The sequence below is a fragment of the Lutra lutra genome, chromosome 16, assembly GCF_902655055.1.
Source record: "Lutra lutra chromosome 16, mLutLut1.2, whole genome shotgun sequence".
In the NCBI taxonomy this organism is placed as follows: Eukaryota; Metazoa; Chordata; class Mammalia; order Carnivora; family Mustelidae; genus Lutra; species Lutra lutra.
Genome location: NC_062293.1, coordinates 55,648,338 through 55,670,582, shown reverse-complemented (window position 1 = coordinate 55,670,582; position 22,245 = coordinate 55,648,338). Strand labels below are relative to the sequence as shown.

At 46.1% G+C, this 22,245-nt stretch overlaps 1 protein-coding gene across 1 annotated transcript in view; it reads left to right on the top strand.

The window, feature by feature from the left end:
• Window positions 1-22,245, top strand: part of DNAH9 (dynein axonemal heavy chain 9) — a 342,755-nt gene that overhangs the window by 77,587 nt on the left and 242,923 nt on the right. The window contains 7 exon segments of the mRNA XM_047707126.1: window positions 5,356-6,226; window positions 8,875-9,005; window positions 9,349-9,475; window positions 13,101-13,253; window positions 14,432-14,557; window positions 17,075-17,314; window positions 17,591-17,751. Of these exon segments, the coding sequence (XP_047563082.1) occupies window positions 5,356-6,226; window positions 8,875-9,005; window positions 9,349-9,475; window positions 13,101-13,253; window positions 14,432-14,557; window positions 17,075-17,314; window positions 17,591-17,751 (1,809 nt within the window).

Below are 22,245 nucleotides of genomic sequence, written 5' to 3'. Positions count from 1 at the left end.
TTAAAATTTTTTTTCAAAAAAGGAACTCCACAGATATTTGGGGAAATAGATTCCCAGAGGGTCTTCTGATACCTGCTTGAAAGTAAACAACGCCCATTTGCTGGTGTGATTTTGTGTGTCTGTTGGAAACGTGTATCCCTCCTTCATAGTTATATCCTGTATCTGTATTGATCAGCTGGTGGTGTTTTTCTGGAATGTGATAGCTGTGTTGTTCTTTTCTTTCTTAGCACTTGTATCTGCTGGCTGGGAGGATACTGCTTCTCTTAGCTGGGTTTTCCAAGCTCACATCTGTTAATTTGACATGCAGATGAATTTTTGCAAGAGAATACTTTGAAAAGAACTGCTCACAGCAGCGTGGAAAGGCAAACATTACCTCAATTGTGATGTGTTTCTCTTCTTGTCAAGAAAACATCAGGGCTAGAGCAGAATTGTGGATTTAGTGCTGAAGGGAGTCTTAGTGGGCATTAACTCCTGCCTCATTTTGTTCCTTAGTTTGGTGTTATTGAATGTGTGTGCTTGACATTTTAAGGCACTGTAAGGCACTGTATGTGGCCAAGGATTTTAAATCTGGTTCCTTCCCTTTTAGGTCATTTATGAATATCTAAAATGCAGCCCCTGGTGCATTCCTCTGTGAGTGCAAGTTCCTGTCCCTGATTAGACTTTAGATCTAGCTCATGCTGATCTTGGCTTTGAGGAGGAAGAAGAAAGTGAGTGTCTCATTAGGATCTTGCAGCCTGTCAGATGCTGGGTGATGTCTGGTCAGTTGGGTTGAGGTTCTTTGTGTTCAAGTGTGACTTCCTTCTGTAGTTTGTAAGTCTGAGCTGTATCAGCATATTCCTAGCTGAGCTCCCTCACTTCGAAGTAATTGGCTAAATCATCACCCTCAGTTTCAGAGACTTTCCACACCTCTTAAAGTTGGAGATGAGTTTCCCCCTTTGAGTGAAAGGAACATTCCACACTCCTAGTGGTCTTCTCTGGTTCGGTGTTCCTGACCTTGAGTGCAGTCTTCTTGACCTTAAGGAATGATGCCATGACATCCAGTCATCATACCCACATCGAGACCAAGGTTACCCAGCAGTTTCTTAGTCAAAGCACTTGATCATAATGAGGTCCAACTCAGTGGAGACCATTAATATTTTCAACTGGCTACCAGATTCTGTGAACGGTTGAGAGAGCTTTCTTGAAGACGCTCTCCCTTTGGGTACTATCCTGGATGACAGCTAGAGAAAGCAAAGCTCTCCAGATAGCCCAGTACAGTGGACAGGAGGAAAGAAGGGCCTCTGTCTTGCTTGCATAGCATCTGTTGTCTCTTCAATAGCAGAGTAAAGAGAGGGCAGAATTAGTCACCAAATCTTGCATGGACATATCAGTGTCCTAAGACATGTCCTTAGTTCAGCTTGACCCTGTTCTTCCAGTTAATCTGACTTACCTGATTGAGGCTTCCATAGAACACAAGAGGTTGTTGTCTCAGCAATGGAGTTGGCAAAATACGATGTAAGTATTGGGATTTTAAGGTAATACATATTTCCTGACCTCAGGGACAATTTCAGACACAAGTACTCAGACATGTTCATAGAGTGGCCAACTGGAACCTCCCCTGAGGTGGCCGTCCACACCCCCTGTAGAAGATGGTCCTTGAGCCAATGTGAAAATGCAGATTAGCCATTTAGAAAAAGACGAGTGGGAGGGAAGGGTATTCTGGGCAAAGGCACAGAAGGGTGAGAATGTAAGAAACAGTAAGAAAACTGCAGGACATGGAAGTGAGAATGAAGAGCTCCACACAACCACGTTTTGACCATGATTAACCGCTGAGGAGTCTAAGCATGAGGACAACACAGTATAAATAGCACTATCCCGTGGCTGCAGGGAACAGGATGGAGTGAGACTGACCTAAGGTCAAGTGCTTCATGGGACAGTGATGGCAGCAGCCTGGGTGAGAAGCAATAGCCCTAGACTGAAGCCATGGCCATGACAATGGAGACAGAACAGATCTGGAAGGGATTTAGGAAGGGAATCAGCAGGATCGATCGAGTACAGGAGATGAGCAGGTAGACCAGCACCATTCTCTGTCTTCCATCCTGGACCAGTAAGGGGAAGGCAGCACTCGTCTGCTTACCGACACAGGGCCACTGAATGGAAAGAACTGGAAGATCACATGTTCAGGTAGGGGGAGGGGAGTTTTAGGATGCATGTGTCATCATGGAATGCCCAGGTATGGTTCTGAGGTCAACGTGTCCCACCTGGTGGCTTCCCAAGAATTAATTCTGTTTTCCCATTCCTCCCTCTGCCTCTCTCCATACCTCTGTCGAGGTCAGGCCTAAGTCAATGGTTTTTCTGCAGTCAGACACATGAGCACCAAATAGCCATTTCTCTCCATTCTATTCATCCCAACTTTCCAGACATTTCTCTTTTAGATTAAAATACTTTTGCATTATTATTTCAATTTTAAAGACTTACTACACCCCCTTCCCTCCAATTGCTTTCTTGTTCTTATACTGTATTGTTCCCCTAGGGTCTGGAAAACTACTTTCAGTTTATTAGGCACATTAATCAGCTCTGTGGATATCCTCACAATGTACACCAGAATTTTGAAATAGGAAGAGGGTTACCTGCCCTTATATCTAGGGATTCTTTTTATTATTTAGGTCAAATTAACTTTTATGTGTGCACAGGAAATGACTGTCCATAAATTTAAACTGTAAACAAAAATTACACCAAGAGGTAGATGAAGTTTGAAATAGATATGACAAAGGATCACTTCTTCCAGATACTCGAGGAGTCGATAGTGATTTAAGGGTGTTTGCATGTGCTAAGGAAAGAATGGTGAGAAAGACCATTTATTTTCTCCTGTGTACCCAAACACTTTAGGAGCTCACAGCTTACCTAACAAGTTATTTCTGAATTATGCCCCATTAATAAGGTAAACAGTGTGGACTTTTAGAGTTTGTCTGGCAGATCTTCTACAGCAAGAGGTGAAATTCACTTTGCAAGTCACTTTGGTCAAGATAAAAAATAGAACCTATGCACCCTGACAGTCTTTGGAAATGAAGACCAAGCAGAAGGGTCACTCATGCATGGTGAGCTTTCCTGCTGGACCACTTGCCACGAAGATGAGTGGAAGGCTTAGGGTTAGGTTTCCTTCTGGTCACTTTCCTTCTGGTTCTTTTTCCACTGCTCTCCCGGGGGAGAAGGTGCCTTGCTTATATAGATGAAGAACCCTCCTTCAGCTCTGAGGATTTCAACCTCCTGTTCTGTTCTGGAAATCTCTGGAGCTGGAGAATAGCAAAGACATACCATGATGTCAGTCTCATTCTCTTAAGATGTAAATGCACAACTGTAGCACACCAGCCAAGAACTATTTAGGTGGAACAAGCAGAATCAAACCTAGCAAGCATCAAAGTTAATCTGACACTAATTTAATGGTATGCATAACTGTTATTGTGTTGCATGGTAATTAGGCTTAAGTGGCAAGCAGTTCAGGTAAATGACTTTAATTAGGATTACTTTCCATCCATCAAGTCAAATATTTCCAAAGACACTGAGACAAGAGGCAGTTCAAGAATAGGACTTTGTATGTCCTCCTCCCTTCCACACCTCACTACCCAACCAACATACACGTACATACATTACACACACACACACATATGCATGCACCTTAGACTGGAGGACATGACCAACTCTCCAGCCACTCATTTCCTCTCAACTTTCCCCTTGATGATGAACCCCATGGTGCCCTAATCTGATTTTATTTTATTTTTTAAGTTTTATTTATTTGAGAGAGAGAGAGAGAGCATGAGAAGGAGGGGCAGAGGGAAAGGGAGAGACAGTCTCAAGGAGTCTTCATGCTGAGTGTGGAACCCAATGCGGGGTTTGATCTCATGACTCCAAGATTGTGACCTGAGCAGAAACCAAGAGTTGGACGCTTAACCGACTATGCCAGCCAGGCCCCCTGCCCTGTTCTGATTTTAGAGGAACATGTATTCACCCTGTAGTCAGGGTGCCCCATATCTAGCCCTCCAAGCACAGAAGAAACCTAAGACCGTTGACAGGGAGAAAGGAGATTAAGGGAGGAAAACAAGAGGCTCCTTGAACACCTTGATTCTGCATGCTTCTGATCAAAGAAATGTTACCTGCCCACGTGGGTTCCTTTATGTGTAGGGTTCTTTATCTGGTTTTTAATTTGTAAGTAATCTCTATCCCCAACTTGGGCCTCAAGCTCATGACCCCCTGAGATCAAGAGTAGCACGCTCCACCAACTAAGCCAGCCAGGCAGCCCTGCATGTTGGGCTCTTGTGTTGGGGCAGAGGCTATGCCAGGAACTCTGGTCTGGAGGGGTAGCACCATAAAGCGGGTGAGGGTCAGGGACTGTGGGGCCATGCCCTGAGCCCTGGAGAGAAGGGGGTAAGGAAATGTGAGGTACAGCTGTAAAAACTAGATACAGTGTCCATAGCAGTTGTGTCCAGAAGCACAGGCCACCCAGGATGCAGGAGAGAGCAGGCCAGAGTGGGCGAAAGGGAGAGCAAGGACAACTCAGAGGAGGGACTTAAGAAGATGGGGAGCCTGACTCAAGGGACATAGTGAAGGAATGGGACAGTGACTCTACAGGGCCTTGGTGAGGGCCTTATGCTAGATCTTCAAGGTCCTCTACTTGTGGTTCCCAAACTTGGAAGATGCTGTTGCCTGAAGGGGGTGCACCAGTGTGAGCTTCACCAGGGTCAAGGACACCAACCTGGCCCACTGGAACCAGCCAGAGAGCTTGAAAGCAAACTGCCTTTGCCCGGGTCTCACCCCCAAAGAGTCTGATTTAATTGGACTCAGGAGCAGCCTGGGCGTGGAGGCGTTCAGAGCTTCCAGAAGATGCTAACATGCCATCCAGACTGAGAACCAGTGCTCCAGAGGGAGTAATGCCAGATTGGGTCTAGGGTTGGGCTATATAAGTGCCAGCTCTCTCGCTTCTAGACCCCTGCCACTTGCAGCTCTGGACCAGAGCTGTGGCTGCATGGATAGCATCGACATAACATGATAGTGCCCTCTTGCGTCAGGCACTCCAGAAGCCAGCAAGTGGGAGCTGAGTCTAAAGGGTGCTTGAACAAGGGGTTAGGAGAGAAGAGTGATTTTACCTCCTCAGAGGTGAAGAAAAGAGCCAAGCGTGATGTTCTCCTTGAATGGCCTTTGCTGCTGCTGGCCGTGCTTACCCTATCCCGAGCACCTTTTCTTCCCAGGCTTCGGTGACAATTGCTGCTCTTTGCTGAAATACTAAGCACTTAAAGATTTGAGCTGGTGTTACTTGGGTGATTCCAGGACATGAACCTTCTGGGCACTGTACTCACAAAGGGAACACGTTGTGTCTTGTAGGTTTGATAGCATTGACCCGCACCATGTTCTGGATGCCAGGCACGTGGAGATCCAGCGGATGGAATGTACCATGGCCTCCATCTCCGAGGCAGCTGACTTGTTTGAGGTCAACATTCCCGACTATAGGCAGCTGAAGCAGTGCAGAAAGGAGGTGTGTCGGCTGAAGGAGCTCTGGGACACCATCGGGATGGTGACCTCCAGCATCCATGCCTGGGAGACCACCCGGTGGAAGGAGGTCAATGTGGAGGCTCTGGAGTGGGAGTGTAAACGGTTTGCCCGGCACATCCGGAACCTCGACAAGGAGGTCAGGGCCTGGGACGCGTTCACGGGCCTGGAGAGCACTGTGCTGAACACCCTGAGCTCCCTGAGGGCAGTAGCCGAGCTGCAGAACCCGGCTCTCCGGGAGAGGCACTGGAGGCAGCTGACACAGGCCACGGGTGCGACCTTCACCATGGATGAGGGCGCCACCCTGGCCCATCTCCTGCAGCTCCAGCTGCACCACTTGGAGGACGAGGTCCGGGGCATCGTGGATAAAGCTGTGAAAGAGATGGCCATGGAGAAGACCTTGAAGGAGCTGCAGACCACCTGGGCCAGCAGGGAATTCCAGTACGAGCCCCACCCGCGGACTAACGTCCCCCAGCTGCTGTTGGACGAGGACCTCATCGAGGTACTGGAGGATAACCAAGTCCAGCTGCAGAACCTGATGATGTCCAAGTACATTGCCTTCTTCTTGGAGGATGTGTCTGGCTGGCAGAAAAAGCTGTCCACGGCTGATGCTGTCATCTCTGCCTGGTTCCATGTGCAGCGCACGTGGTCTCACCTAGAAAGCATATTCATGGGCTCCGAGGACATCCGGGCTCAGCTGCCCCAGGTACCTGCCAAGGAGTTCCTGCTCTCTCTCTTCCCTTACCCGAGTCAAGGGAGGAGTCCCCAGTTCCCACATCGTCTAGACCTTTCTTTCTCTGCCAGCCTAGGCTTCACTCTAAGGTACCTCCCACAAACGTGGGCCGTCCGAGTCACCAAAAGTCAGGCAGAGGGAAAGAGAAGGTGAAATGCACACCAATTAGTTTGTGACTGGAAGGGTGGGAAAAAGGAAGAAGAACCTGGTGTTTCAGGGTTTTTTTTTCTTTTTGTTTTTAAACACCTATGCAAGAAAGGAAGTAGGAACTGTTTGCTACTGCAGTGTGGGATAACCTTCTGTGTTGCCCCACAGATGATTACAAAGCAGCTCCCCACTGGAAGGGAGCCTTGTTCCCAGACAACCACGAGTTCCTTTTCAGCAGGGAGCTGAACATGTCTGGCCTGTGCCACCTGCTAAACACCAGCCTTCCGCTCCATCCTGAGCAATGAATTTTGCAAAAATCTGCATTCTCCTCATTACTGCCTTCCCTGTGGTTGATTGCCCCTTCTAATCTGTCCTAATTTATGTGCCATTAGCTTACCCACCTCTCGATGGACTCTAATTCATTCAATTATTTATTTATTTATTTATTTATTTTTTACTTTCTGTTTTGCAGACATTCTCCTGTCTGCCTTTGGTACAGCAAGTTTTCTGCTTCCAAATTAGCTTGCTTCCAAGACGTCACGTATCTTTCGGGCCCCACTTAAAAAGTTAAAGCGCATCCCGTCCAAACGTTGTATTTTTCCAGCTCATCCCGCAAAGGGCTTCTTTCATGCCCTAATGCAGATTACAGGTTGTACATCTGGAATGAAAGATAGCCGGAAACAGTTCCGAGAGAGATGTTGCCACGAGGCCAAATTGAATAAGCCAGATTTTATTTCTCCCCAGTGCGAGGGATTGAAGAAGAGTGGGTTTAATGAGGAGGTGAGGGCAGAAGTGGAGACTTTTGTAGAGACTCTAAAGAAGGCTTTGGAGAACTTTACACCACACGTCAGAGAGAATGAGTATCATCGGCTTCTCCACAGTGGCGCGCGTAGGTCCATGTGCGAAATACGGGAATGCATTTATTTTCTCTGTATTAACAGTACAATCACAGAGACAGTTTAAAACCATAATAAAATTGGTTGTAATCTGACAGCCTAACTAGTAACTATTTTCATTCCTCATGAATGTCTCCCAACTTGGCTTCATGTATAGACAGATTTTTTACATAATTGCTCGCTATGTAATGACGATTTTCTTTCCAGCTCTTTCCATCGGAGCATTTATGTTCCATATTTCCGATATATCAATAACCTTGACACTTTCTCATCTTCCATGGGAGCAGAACACTTCATGGAGCAGTCATAATTTCCCCTGCCGTCCTATTTTTAAATCTTCTTGGGAGAGGGGCTAGCTTTCCCACTTGTAGCTGTGGGATGTTGGGCAAATGATTTCACCTCTCTGTGCTCTGGTTTCCTCCTGTAAACTGAGACAAATACCAGTCCCCACTTCAGGGATGTAATTAAGCTATGCCCATAGCACATGCTGATACGAATGTTGTCATGTAATAATAATGCCACAGGTACTGGGCTGAACCCTGCATATGTCATTGTTCTGGGCATTCCGACAACACTGCAGAGTGGTTATGTGTTTGAGAAACAATGATAATTAATTCGACATCACATTTGCTGAAGAACTTCTTTCTCTGGTTATATCAACTGTTGCACTGACCCAGGAGGGACATCGGACCCACTGTCCGTCCTATGCAGCAAGTTACGTGTTTTATGCCAACAGTTCTCAAAGAGTGGTCCCAGGACCCTGACCTTCACAGGGAAGCCTCAAGTCAAGACTGTCTTAGTAATAATGCTAAGATGCTATTTGCCTTTTTCACTCTCATTTTTCCATGCACACACAGGGGTTTTCCAGAGGTTTCCAGACAAGTGACATCACAATGGATTGAATGCCAAGCAGGAAAGAAAATCTGGTTTTGTCCTAAGTCAGACATTAAATCTTGGGGGGAAAAAAAAAGTGAAACAAGGCTGCCTTCTAAGTTATTTTGTTGTGGAAAATACAATTATTTTTGATAAAAGCATGTTATGTTACCATTGTGGGCTTAATATTGTTTCTCTTTAAATGAATTAGCAGGGGTGCTGGGGCGGCTCAGCTAAGTGTCCAATTCTTGATTTCAACTCAGATCACAATCTCAGGGTCCTGGGATCGAGTCCCGTGTCAGGCTCTGTGCTCAGCTGGAGTCTGCGGGAGATTCTCTCTCTCCCTCTGCTCCTCCCCCTACACACTCTCTCCAAAAATAATAGTATTTTTTAAAAAATAAATGAATAAACAAATATTTTTCAAAGTTCTCAAATTGAGCTTCCCACTGAGGAGATGCATTGGTGGATAGATTACCCACATCCACAAAACCTCTTTGCACTCCTCTGTGCTTTTTCAGAAACAGAGAGGGGGTTTATGACCAAAACGTTCAAGATAGTTCCTGAAGTTCTTTCAAGATCAAGATATTTCCTTCTTTGAGTTTTAGGACATCCCCAGCACCGGTTTCAGCTTCTGACTCGCTTCATGAGGGGATCTCCGAGTCCAAGAAAGCAAAAGTTCATTTTTCCCTCACGTGTTTATTTCAGGATTCCAAGAGGTTTGAAAGCATTGACAATGACTTTAAAGAGCTAGCCTATGCTGCCCAGAAGACACCCAATGTGGTGGAAGCCACCAACCGACAAGGTCTCTACGAAAAACTGGAAGACCTTCAGAGCAGGTGATGGTCTGCTTGCTGCCACCTCTTTTTGTCCTGGGGAGGGCGATGTTTCCTTTTCCCAATTCTGTCGTGGAGATGCTTCCTTGAACTGTCCAAGTGAGTGTGTGTGTGCACGTGTGTGCACACACACTTTGATTTGCCTGTAGAATAATGGGAGGTATTATTAGAAGCATTTATTCTAGTAGAAATGCATCAGTGTGTATATTTGCAAATACCCATTAAGTGTTTCTTGCCCCAGATCTGCATATGTTCCATACGCTGCATCTGTCTGCATTTTAGTCAAGTCTGTGCACCTGTGGGTCTAAGCCGACTTCATCAGGAAATTCTGTGTCTGTGCCCTCAGGTTATACCTGTGTGAGAAGGCCCTGGCCGAGTACCTGGATACCAAAAGGCTCGCCTTCCCTAGGTTTTACTTTCTGTCTTCTTCAGACCTGTTAGACACCCTTTCCAATGGCACAGTGCCACAACAGGTAAGCTGGGGGAGCGCTCCTGGAAACATCCAGAAGGACGGAGGGGGCTCCTGGTGGGAGGGTTCCAGGTTCCCGTCACAGCTCCTCTCCCTATCGGTGTGGGTATTTCAGACCTGTGCTCCCACCAGCATCTCTGATGCCCCCTAAAAGGGAAACTTGGAGCTGGGGAAGGTCGATGGGGCGCTAAGCCTTTACAGAGAATGCCTTTGCTCTGATTCTAAAGAGACATCCAGGACATCGCTGTCCAAAGTTATAGCTCAGATTTCCACGGGGGAAAAGACTGAAGGTTGTATTCACTCAACATTTTACGATTTTTGTGGAAAGAGTGTATATGAGGAGCTCAGAATTTGGGGTTCTAGACTCTGGCTCTGGCCACTCATTGGCCAAGTAGCCTTGGTTGGGTGTCCCTTCTCTTTGACAAACTTCCCTCATCTGTAAAATAGCCACTATGCTACAAGGTTGGCTTTTTAAATTTTTTTCCCTTCATATTAGAGTAACTAATTGGAGCACTGTTGGTATTTGGGGTTGAGAGTCCCTTGCTGGGTGGGGGTCTGGTGCCTTAGAATCACCGGGAAGGCTTGGGAAAATGCAGATTTCTGAGCCCTCCCCCCCAGAGCTCGGGATGGTTCTGTCTGTCTGGGTGGGGCTGGAGAATTTGCATTTCTAAGGGTTTCCCATGGGATGCTTCTCGTCTGGGGACCACATTTGGCAAGAGAGAGTGACCTTCCTAGACCAAAGGTCTGAGTCTCCCAAGCAACGGATAGGAGGGAGGGATGATGTCTCCACTTCATGCTCCTGTAGCTCTCCTCAGTTCTCAACCTAACAAGACAACAAGACTTTTCCTTTGAAGCTAGCCAGTCAGAATATCCCGTTTTCAGAAGTGCCTCGGATAAGTTCTTTCCCCCCTTTGGTATAATTTCATTATTCATTTGAAGTAGAGTCAAGTTCATTTCTTTCTCTTTGCCTTGAGTTTTGGGGGTTGGTTCCCACCCTCATTGACTGGATTGTTTGAATACGTAGCATTCTAAATTCAAACTGTGCAAAAAGGTATATGGGCAGCACTCCTCCTCCTCTTCCTCCCCTCCACTTCCTCTAGGTCACCGATCCCCCTCATTTCTGAGCGCGGACATGAGCGGATGTACATTTACATTTGCACACATACCTTTCCTTATTTCCCCTCCTTTCTCACACAAAAGGTAGCATGCTGTATCTACTTGAATGCCATTTTTTTTTTTTCCTGTACTGATGGGTCCTGGAAATCATGCCCTATCCATTTAAAGATCTCGTCCTCATTTTTTTTTTTTTTTAAATACAGCTGCATCATGCCCTGTGGGCTCTACCATAGTTTGGCCAGAGGTGGTTTATATTATTCCATAATTCCAAATAATACGGCATTGAATAACGTTGGGGTTTTGTACTGTTGTTGGAGGTCTGCCTTCTAGGTCCATTCCTAGAGGTGGGATTTCTGGGTCAAAGGTAAGTGCTATGGGGCCAGGTTAGATGTTGCCCCATTTTCCCTCCATGGAAGCCCTGGCTTTTGGCAGCATCACCAACGATGGACGAGAGCTTCTCTGGTGGAGCCCAAAGACGGCACCCATGCACTTGCTTTCTCTCTTCGTAATTAACTCTCTCAATTCCTGAACCGATGTTTTGGCTTTGCTGGCAAAGAAGCAAGTACTAAAGAGAGATTATCCCTAGAAGTAAAGCCTCCTCCCCACCATTTTTTTTTTCTTTTCCTATAGATGGAATTCATTCCAGAGCAGCCCAGGTATGGTGGAGGCAAAACATTTATCACACTAACCTTCTGTTTTGTAACCATAATGTTCATTAATTCCATGCATAGGAAAAGTCCGAGATCATTGTCAGACCCTTCATACATGGTGCACTCATTCTTAAATATTTTTTATTTATTTCTCACTTTGTTTGAGTAAATCCTTAAGTTGCTCCCCCATTCTGAGAGATGAAGCATGAGAGGCTAACTCCTTAATTCTTTCCGTAACTGTGACCCTTCACTGTTTTTATGGGTGAGTGATCGAATGGTTGAGTTGGGAATTCACAGGTCACGGCAATTTCTCCTCACATCTCCTCAGATTCAGCGCTGAGACGTCATCTAAGACCTCACCTGAGACTCATCTGAGGTCTACCTGCTTCCAGCTGCCCTGCCCCCAACCAAGTCTTTCTAGCTTGGGTTCTAATTTCTTTCTGTTTGGATCTGTTTAGAGATCAAAATTTAAGTTAAATTTTAATTCTAGAAAATTTGTATACATTTATATACTTTGTTCATTTTTCCAGCACATGATGAGGTGTTTGTTTTTTTTCCAATCTGAAAACCAGGGCTTTTGTTATCTTGAAAACACTTTATTTCTGTATGCCTTAAAATACTATTTCTATTCCATCTATCTGGTTAGTTTCCCCTTCATGTTTCCATAAGTTGAGATTCTGTCTTCTCTGTGCTATATATGTTACATTCATGCATTCATTTGTTTGCATATATTCACACGGATTTTCAACTCTTACCCCTCTTCCTTGGAATTCTTCCATAGATCCTCAAGCTCATCTGCTATACTGAATTTGTTTGTCTTGATTTGGCCCTTTATTATTTGTTGTTTCCTTATGTTATTTTCCTACCACTACCAATTCATCTTCACTTCATATTTTGTAGGGTTCCTGGTTCTTTCATTTATTTGATAATAAGATGGCATTTTTCATAATTACTCCTGTTTCCTTTATTAAAGTTTCTACCTCCCCCTCCCCTTCCTCTTTCTTGCCTTCTTTCTCCTTCCTCTCCCTCTCCTTTCTCTCTCTCTCTCTATGTCTCTCTCTCTCTCAGATAAAGAAGGATCCATCCCATCAAGATATTTATCCCGTCACTGTGGGTTAGTTCTCCTCAAGTACCTCACAGTTTACTTCAACACGCATAGAATTTCTCCTCTCATAGGCTGGTTGTAGATTTGGGGTTACAGCTCAGGGTACCATGAGTCTGAAGTCCCTCTATCTCAAAAAGCCCTACCAAAGAGCAGCTTTCTACTAATTTTTCCTCTCCAACCTGCCATCTCCCTCACCTCAGGATCATGGTGTGGCTCTCCAGCAACCCTCCTAAAACATTCCTCTGGGACACTACCATAAAGGGCCTCTGTACCATGAGAAAACACACAAGGGAGAAGTCTTGGCATGGCCAGGCTTTCTGATTGAGTTGAGAATGCTTGCTTTGCTGCACCAAAATGCTTCCAAAAGCTGGGTGACTTCTTCCATAGGCCACTGTCACCACTGCCCTCCTGCAGGCTCTCCTCTGCCTATCTCCTGAGGAAGAGGGTTTACAAATTAACCATCATTTTTTTTTTCCTCCAGTCCGCTACCATTTATATGCAAACAGACATGAATCCAACTTTTGTGGCTTCATTGGGTGGTGGCTAGTCCATGATTCCCACCAACTTTATATTCCTTTGACCACTCCTACCCAACTCAGTCAGTTCTGAACTCATACCACCATCATTCTCACAAGCTTTCCTCTAAATGTTTGGTATCCAATCCTCTAATGGCTGTCAGACAGTAGACCTCTGAATAGTACTAATGAGTGTCTTCCTGGAAATATCATCCAGTCCTTTGGTGTGGTTTCCCTTTGTAGGTCCAGCGCCATCTTTCCAAACTCTTTGACAATATGGCGAAGATGCAGTTCCAGTTGGATGCTGGTGAGCAACCAACTAAGATAAGTCTCGGCATGTACAGCAAGGAAGGAGAATATGTGGCCTTCAGTGAGCCCTGTGACTGCAGCGGTCAGGTAGAGTAGAAGTCTTGTTCCCTCCCTCCTCATCCCCCATCCCTCTCAAGTGTTTGCATTCAAATACAGGCAGCCTCAACCTTCAGCATGGCCACCTTGACCTTGGGCCAGAACTGCTGTCTGTGTCCTGGGACTGCCAGCTCCTCTTGACTTGAACTGACATCCAAGAAGCTCCTAGTTCCTGCTCTCCTCTCTCCAGGAAAGACACATGTCACTATCCATCTGTCTTTCTTAACCAAAGACCTGTATGGAGAGGAATAAAATGCACATAAACTACTACCCTGTCAATGAGAAAAGGACTTTTAAAGTGATTAGCAGCACTGGGAGGGTTTAACATGACAACCCCCGGGGCACCCCACAGGGGAATCTGGCATACTGACATCTTCCCCTGGAGAAAGTGCTCTTTGAAATCAGCCATTTTCCCGAGATGTCATTTTCTGTACAAATACAGCTCAGAGTCCCTTCCTCCCACAACCCCAGCCTTGGGAAAGCCAGATCCATCCCACTCCAGGAACTACCACCTCTAAATCTCCCTTGTGCAATTCAAGAAGCACAAAACATGGGATGGTTCCCTCCTAAACCCTCTTTCCTGTCCTCTCCCATCACTGCTAAAGTATAAGCCCTTCTTTGTTTCTTATGCTAAGTGATCCAACACAGCATTGTCCCTGGGGCTTCTAATTGAGTCTAGCATCATACCTGGAGAAAAGATCTTTTACAGAGGTCTCCCTTTATCCATGTGTTTCTTGGAAAGCAATTCTAATTCCAGGAAATGATCAGACATTCTTAGTTTTATAAGAAGTAACCCTGGGGTTTGATTCTGGATGTATCCTTTGTTAAACCAGAAAGCATTTAGTTGAAAAATATAATTCTGGTTGACATCTCCATCCTCAGTGTGGAAGAGCTCGTGAGAACCCAGGACTTACTGACCTTGCTCAACCCAGATTAAAACTTCCTTAAATGAAGCCTTCTTTAACCTGCTGCTGTAACCTGTGTGTTTCAAATGGGCCTGTGGTTAATTAACTGAGCCTCGTTCTCAACCATCAGTGTCCTGGGTTCAGAAACAAAATGGCTCCCTATGCCTTATGGAGCCATCACGGTTGTACATTTTCTTCCCTCCCTCAGGGTGAATGATCATACCTTCTTCAGAACCCAGCATCTCACTCAGAGTTCTTTTTCAGGTAGAAATATGGTTGAACCGTGTGCTTGCCCATATGAGGGCCACAGTGAGGCACAGCATGACAGAAGGTGTAGTTGCCTACGAAGAAAAGCCAAGGGAACAGTGGCTCCTCGACTATCCAGCTCAGGTATTCTAACCAGAACCTTCGTGGGCCCCTGTCCTTTGCTGGCTCCTCTCTCTCTGGGTCCTCCTTCTGCCTTCAAGGGACACCTGATCTTAAACTCACTATGTGCTTCACAGTCAGGAAAGGCTGATTTGTGAAGGGGGTCAGCCAGAGGGAATAGGGGAATTGTCAGCCATGACCCACTCCAACTATTACCTTGGAGAACCAAGGGTTGGCCATCTTTACCCTCATGGCTACCATAGGGAGAAAATATAAACCATTCAACTCATTGAGCCAGCCTGCTTGGGATGTCCCAGGATCTTCACTGAGCACAGGTGACCCCCAACAGGGAACTAGACATCCTAAGATATCATAATCCTGCCCTGGTGAAGTTTACAGACTAATGTGGAAGTCAGTCACTTACCAATGAGACCTGGTACTCTGGGAGCACAGAGCTAGCTAGTAGGGTTCGGGAACCACCTCTCCCCTTCCCCTGCTGAGAATATGACATAGAAGCTGAGATTTGAAGTAGGAGCAAGGAAGTTAAAGATGGAGGGAAAGAGCCACCAAGCATGAGGATTGCCATGAGTGAAGGCTCAGAAGCAAGGAAGAGCATCTCGTGGTTGAGGAACCGAATGTGGTTGCAGCAAGAGGAAGAGGAGGAGGGAGTGAGAGGCAGCAGATGGGGCCTGCAGAGGAAACTCAAAGCCAGTTCTGTGCACTACATGAGGGAGTCTGACTTGCTTCTGAGATGTATCTGAACCCTTTCCAGGCTTCTCAGGGGGAAGATGAGAGAAAGGCGTGAATTAATGAGAATTGTCTAGATGACTCTGGCTGCATGGTACCCTTTTGCCTTCCCCGTTAGGGAAGGAGGGAACCTGGCGCTGGTACATTTGGGGGTTGTAGATTTTTCCTGGTAATTGAAGCCATAGGAGCAGAGAGGGCCTCCCCCCACTTTGGAAAATATGTAGATGGAGATGAACACGCCCTTGAGCGTCATGCAAAGATGAGGTCGGCAAGGAGGGGCTGCTAAAGCAGAATGAGAAACAGTGCCTTTTTAGATAGAGGGAAAAGCAGGGAATGGTCATAATGGAAACCCAAAAAACTGTTGCAGCAGGTGAGAGGTCAGTCATGCCATGCACTTGGCAGAGATCAAGCAAAATAAAGAGGCTGAGGGGCACCCATGAACTTGGTGTGGCCATTTCAGGGAAGTGCCAGGTGGTGGCATGGTGCCAGGGGGAGGAGAAGGGAGAGGAAGGTGATAAAATGTTGGCATTGAGTGTAGACTTGGCAGTAAGTGTAGACAAACAGAAGAAATGAGAAAGGGAGTCAGTACTGCTGAAGGGAAGAAATATTCTTTTAACTGTGCAGCTGGCATGTCACATTCAGACCATCCCAATAAGATCACAGTGCAGGCAGAACCGTGTGTATAAACCCAAAAGCAAAATCAGATATAAGAGAGAAGGGTACATTTATGTGAAGGGTTTCTCTTTTTCACAAAGGGAATCATTCCTGTCAGGATTCTTGTTTACCTGAATCAGAATTTTGGACCAAGAAAATGTGTTGCCTCCTGCTATTCTGACAGATCAAATGATACAACAGATGATCGATGTATCTAAATTCTCTACCAGGAATAATCAAAATTCCGCCTTTTCCATCTTAAGTTTCTCAGCAAACAAAAGAAACGTTCATTCGAATCCCTTTTCCCATTTATTTATTTCAAACCTCTGAAAGACACAAGTCCTGTTGACCACAATGAATTTTGCTGTAGTTCACCTTGATCTTCAAAAGTAGGCTTTTTAAGGTGATAGGTTTTAAGAATTAAAAAATACATGTGGCAAAAGTGTTACAGACAAGCAAAAATATGTTGCAAGTGATCATTGCTGGCTTGCTAAGCTAGAACACTCAGACCACAAGAAGTTCAAGAAGAGCAGAACAAAGTCTGAGTGCTCTTGAGATGGTCAGTCAGCATATTGTTAACCTTCCGAGAGCAGGAAGGATGCTTCATCTGGGCTGTAGAAATGGAAAGATCAGTGTAGTGATTTCTAAAAGCCACTGACATTGACCAGAATGACTCTTTGGTTGTTTTCAACCAAACAATACATTTTTTTTCCCCAAGAGTAGACTGCGCTTTCCCCACTTGGAACCACTTCCCATCTCCAAGGAGATGGAGACAAGTGGCTTGCTTAGTCAAGGTTAATTCAGTTGGTTCTGACCTCATACCACCATCATTCCCACAGGCTTCCTTCTAAATGTTTGGTATCCAACCCTCTAATGGCTGTCAGACAGTAGACCTCTGAACAGTACTAATGAGCATCTTCTGGACACATTGTCCAATCCCTTGGTGTGGTTTCCCTTCATAGGTCCAGTGCCATCCTTCCAAACTCTTTGACAATATGGCGAAGATGCAGTGGAAGAGGGAAGGAAGGGGCATACGTCACCCATGTGATTCCATTCTGGCTCTCACTGGGGGTGCATGAGTGGGCTGGTTTGGGAGACAGTCCTGGCGATGGCTTTACTAAGTGGCTTCTCATGCCACAGGTGGCCCTGACCTGCACTCAGATCTGGTGGACCACAGAGGTGGGCATTGCGTTTGCCAGGCTGGAGGAAGGCTATGAGAACGCCATGAAGGACTATTACAAGAAGCAAGTGGCCCAGCTCAAAACCCTCATCACCATGCTCGTTGGCCAGCTCTCCAAAGGGGACCGGCAGAAGATCATGACCATATGCACCATTGATGTACATGCCCGGGATGTGGTGGCCAAGATGATTGCTCAGAAGGTGAGTCCCAGACCTGCAAGAGGGTCCCCCTTGGTGGGTAGTTATGCCATGAACAGTGGCATAAGGGAGAAGCGCACATACAGCTCAAACATGGGGGGTTGCAGATTCTATGGCAGCCAGAGAGCTGGGAGAGGGTCATGGTGGCTGTCCCCAGCATCAGAGCAGCTTGTTTTCTCTGTGCCCTGGTGGGCTCCTCTTGTATCTCCTGTGGCCTGCAGGCCCTGTGCTGCCTGCTGGACAGTGACTCACCCCCAGTACTCTGCACCCTCTCTTCAGGTGGACAGTGCTCAGGCCTTCCTCTGGCTGTCCCAGCTACGGCATCGTTGGGACGATGAGGCCAAACACTGCTTTGCCAACATCTGTGATGCTCAGTTTCTCTATTCCTACGAGTACCTGGGAAATACGCCTCGCCTGGTGATCACGCCCCTGACAGACAGGTGAGCATGGGCATCAGCACCCCCACAGGGAACCCGACTGTGGTCTGCCTCAGGCCAGCTGTGGTCAAGGCCACCATCACCTGCTACTTGTCCGCAGAGGTGGAAGGGGTTGGGCCCCACCACACAACACACGTAAAAATCAAACTGGAAATGTGTAGGGCAGGGACCTTCTCAGAAAGAACTCCTGAGCCAATCAGGGAGCTGTGATTAGTCTTGAGGAATTACTAGGGAGTCACATACACCTGGATCCTCACACCAGCTCTAACATACCAGCTACTTGACCTTGAAAAGCTTGACCTAATTCTTGTTCTTGGCTTTCTTCTCTGTGGAACGGAGTTAGGAACTCACACCTCACATGAGGCTTGTAAGGACAAAAGACATTAACGTTGTAAGGAGTTCAGAATATCATAAGTGCTCAGTAGATGATCTTATTACTGTTCTCTCTTTTTTAATATTTTATTTATTCGCATGAGAGAGAGCACAAGTGGCGGATGGGGCAGAGGGAGAGGGAGAAGCAGACTCCCCACTGAGCAGGGAGCCTGACTCGGAACTTGATTCCAGGACCCTGAGATCATGACCTGAGCTGAAGGCAGTCACTTAACTGACTGAGCCACCCAGGTGTCCATTCCTATTTTCTTACCAATCGTCTGGCACATTTCTTGAGCACCTCTCACGCTGGGAATCCGATCAGAACCAGGGAGTCCCTGCCATGAAGGAGCTTATAATTTTTGGAGAACCGTAGCCTCTGACATTCATATTAATTCATGAATGAATTAATTCATTCATTCATATTCATTCAATGAATGAATTCACACCAGTCCCTGAAGTAGTCACTGGGCATACAAAGGTGACTAAAACATTTCCTGTCCTTAAACTCCTATTCCAGTGAGGGAAATAAGACCTATACAGATAAAAATATACATAGCCCAAGGGGAAAGCATGCAGGACCATAGGGTAAGATAGGGCTCACAGCCATTTGCCACCAATTTCCAAGCAAGTGACTTAGCCATAAGCCCTCCGAGCACCGGAGATCTTGCCCACCACAGGAAGAAGAGGACCGGGAATGCGCCAGGGAATGGGTGGCGTCCGATCTGGACCTGGGAGGAAGTGTAGGACTCCAACAGCTTTGTGGTAGGTTAGAATGACTGCCACGGGGTCCATGCAATTGTACAGAAATCTGAGTATGCGTTGTCACTGTTTCTGGTGAGAGAGTCTATGGCATCCATTACTTGTGAAAGTGGTCTAAGATTCCCAGAAGCTGTCCTTAAACTCCTATTCCAGTGAGGGAAATAAGACCTACACAGATAAAAATATACATAGCCCAAGGGGAAAGCATGCAGGACCATAGGGTCCCCGAGAAGCATTCTAGAAAATGGAATTTTGTGTGCAAAGGCATGGAAATGGGAAAATCCAAGACCTGTTCCTGGAAGAGGGGGTAGACTCTTGACTTGGGGGGATATGGTTGGTCATAAGCCTGGTAAGATGGGGAAAAATCCTGACTATAAGGTATGAATCATACCTTCTTTACCCAGTAAGTAGTGATAAATTATTGGAGATTCTTCATAAGAGGAGCAAAACAATGAAAACTCTACTTTTAGGAAGATTTATCTGATAGCACAGCCTGGGCAAAGGAGAGCGAGGACAGGCTACTGTAACTCTGCTGAGATTTCTGTAAAGTCTACTAAGAGTGCGTACCCTTTTCCCTTCTATTTCCATTGAGTGCTAAATCCCTTCTTCTCCAAACTGAGTCACGTACCTGAATGGCTGGCTTGCTCTAAGTAAGTGACTTGTGGTTGGCGAAGACATTGTCATCATCTGTGAAGGTTAGAATGGCCACACAGAATCAGTGCCATCTTTTATTTAATTTTCTCTTGCCACCTGCCTTCTGGTCAGATCCTCAGTTGTGTTTCCAAGATACGCTGAGTAGAATCATGATGACGGTACTCATGGGACGAAATGGGATGTGGGAATATCCCAACATCATCCATAGAACCAGACCTCATGGTTCATCTCTCCTCTCTGCCCCCATGCTGTACATTTCTTTAATTCATCTTCCTGCCCAGTCTGGAAGGCTCTCCCACCCAGAGTCCCCCTCAAACCTTTCCACGTTTACTCTTAGATGCCACGTTTTGGGAGGTGGGGAGCCCACAGAGGCCACATCATTGTCTCTGGTCACTCCCCACTGCACTTAGACTAAAATCTGAATTCCCTGTGGGACCTAGCAATGCCTGTCTGCTGCCCCGACACCTCAGTCCCTGCACCCTAGCCCCACTTGCTTCCTTTCTGTTCCTTGATCCCCTTAAATTAGAACCTTCTATACATGGGGGGGTTCCCTCTTCCAGGAATACCTTTCCCATGCTCACTGTTCCATAGTCACCTTCTCATCCTTTATTTCTGTCCTCAGACCTCAGGAGACCTTCCATGACCTCTCTTACTAATATCCCGCCTCACTCTGCCTCCTCACACACACACAGCAATAACCAAGATGGTTCCCAGTGTTCACCTTCTTCCTAACATCTCCCACATTCTGCAAAGACCTTGCTTGTTTGTTGGCTATATTTCCCTTTGGAATGGAAGCTCTCTCCCATCAAGGAGCTTTGTCTGTCTTGTTCGTTGCTGTGTCACCAGCACCTAGCAGACCTTGAAATTAGTATGTCAAATGAATGATTGGTGGTTGAGTATTGAAGACCCAGACTGTGGGAATAGACAGGATCAAAAAAGAGGTTGACTCAGGAGATGGGTGGAGGACTCGTGCCTTGGCTCCCAAAGAAGGAGGAACAGCTACTCTGTCTTCTGCTCTGAGCTGGGGACCAGCAACTCCTCCAGGCCCCAGCTTAGGATAAAAGGCAAAGAACATCTGTTCTGAAAGAGACACGAATTTCTCTGCAGCTGGAACAGTGTTGGCAACAGCAGGTCTTGGGGGGATTGGCCATCTTAGGGCTGTACTTGGCCTTCACTCAGGATCAGACCCTTCAAGGCATTCATTCGGTGTGGCTCAAAGGAAAGGTTTTCCCCCCTCACACTTCATTCAGAGTGGACCCTCTCATGTGTCTTTGTCTTAATAGTGACTCTCAGTAAGACACCAGCCCTAAGCAGGAAGGAAATCTGGCCCAGGATCCTCTTTGGCAGTGAGTTTTTCTGCCAGCCTTGGAGGAGAAGTTAATAGTTGGGGAACTTAGATCACTTGCAACAGAATGATGAAGCCATTTTATATTTGGACCATTTGATTAATGTCTATCTCTTGCCCTAGACTGTATGTTACGTGGTGACATTGACCTTGATCTACTCACTGCTCTGCCATGTGGGACCCAATACCACGTGGGGCACCTGATAGGCATTCAAGAAATTCATTCCTTTAGCAAGTTCAGTGAAATGATTTCTGAGACTTGAGTATGTGTCCTAGCTTCCTTATACCTGTCAGAACGTATCTTCTTCCTTTCTGCAGACATATCAGACGTTATCATTCCAAGTGATAAAAAGTGCAAGACTTTCGTTTCCCTGAGCCTTCACACCCGCCCCAGGGTCGGAGAAGATAATTGCCTTGTTTGAGTTTAGAAGCCTGTAGTACTCTAATGCCAAATGCCTTCGAGAGAGGGAGAGGGTAAAGCTTTGACAAGGAATTATCTCTAAGATAGGAATTTATCACCCCTTCTATGGAACAATGCAAATAAGAACTAGAAAGGAACATTTCCTGCAAATAATGGTGAATACTATATAGACCTTGACCTCGTTTTGCACCTTACTTGCTTTTCTGACAAAATGGTACGTCGTGAATATTTATATGTAAAATTCTATTTTCTCATTGACTTCCATTATTAGCCCAAGAAATGTTTTGCCCAGAAAAAAAAAAAAGAAAAAAAGAAAATGGCCTTAGCTCAGAAAATCACATTTTAAAGAGCGTTCACCCTTTGCTGGTGTGTAGCCTAAGTACATTTAATTCTCTCCTGCCGGAGGAATTAATCAAACGGACAATTGATCCATACAACCTTTGCACATTCATTAAAAGCATCCCCGCATTACAGTACATCCGACTGATTAGGCCTATTTCTTTGGAATTTCCCACTGCCCGGATGGGACCTGAATATGTAAGTGAGTGTAGTGGCTTCACCACCATCGCGGGGCTCTGGCCCAGCACTAAGCTGAAGAACTAAATGGAAATGCTTTTTCAGGCTGAACAAAAACAATTCACATAAGTTGTTTCTCAACCTTTGGATGACTTCCTTTCCCCCACCCCCACCCCCATAACTCCCCTCCCGTCACCTTCACACCCAGCCGCCCCTTTCTGCCCTGCGCTGTGCTAAGTACGGTTTTAATCAAGTGCTTATCGAGTTAGAGTACCTTCTAATTTCTCAGGAACTACTGCAAGCAAGTGAGATATAATTGACCCAAGAGTCTTTGAAAGTGATTGGCCGGGGAAGGGCACAGCTAGCAAAAGTCCTGCGCTTTCCAAGTTTCTATCTGCAGTTTTTATCAGAAAAATTAGTGCTCTGTCAA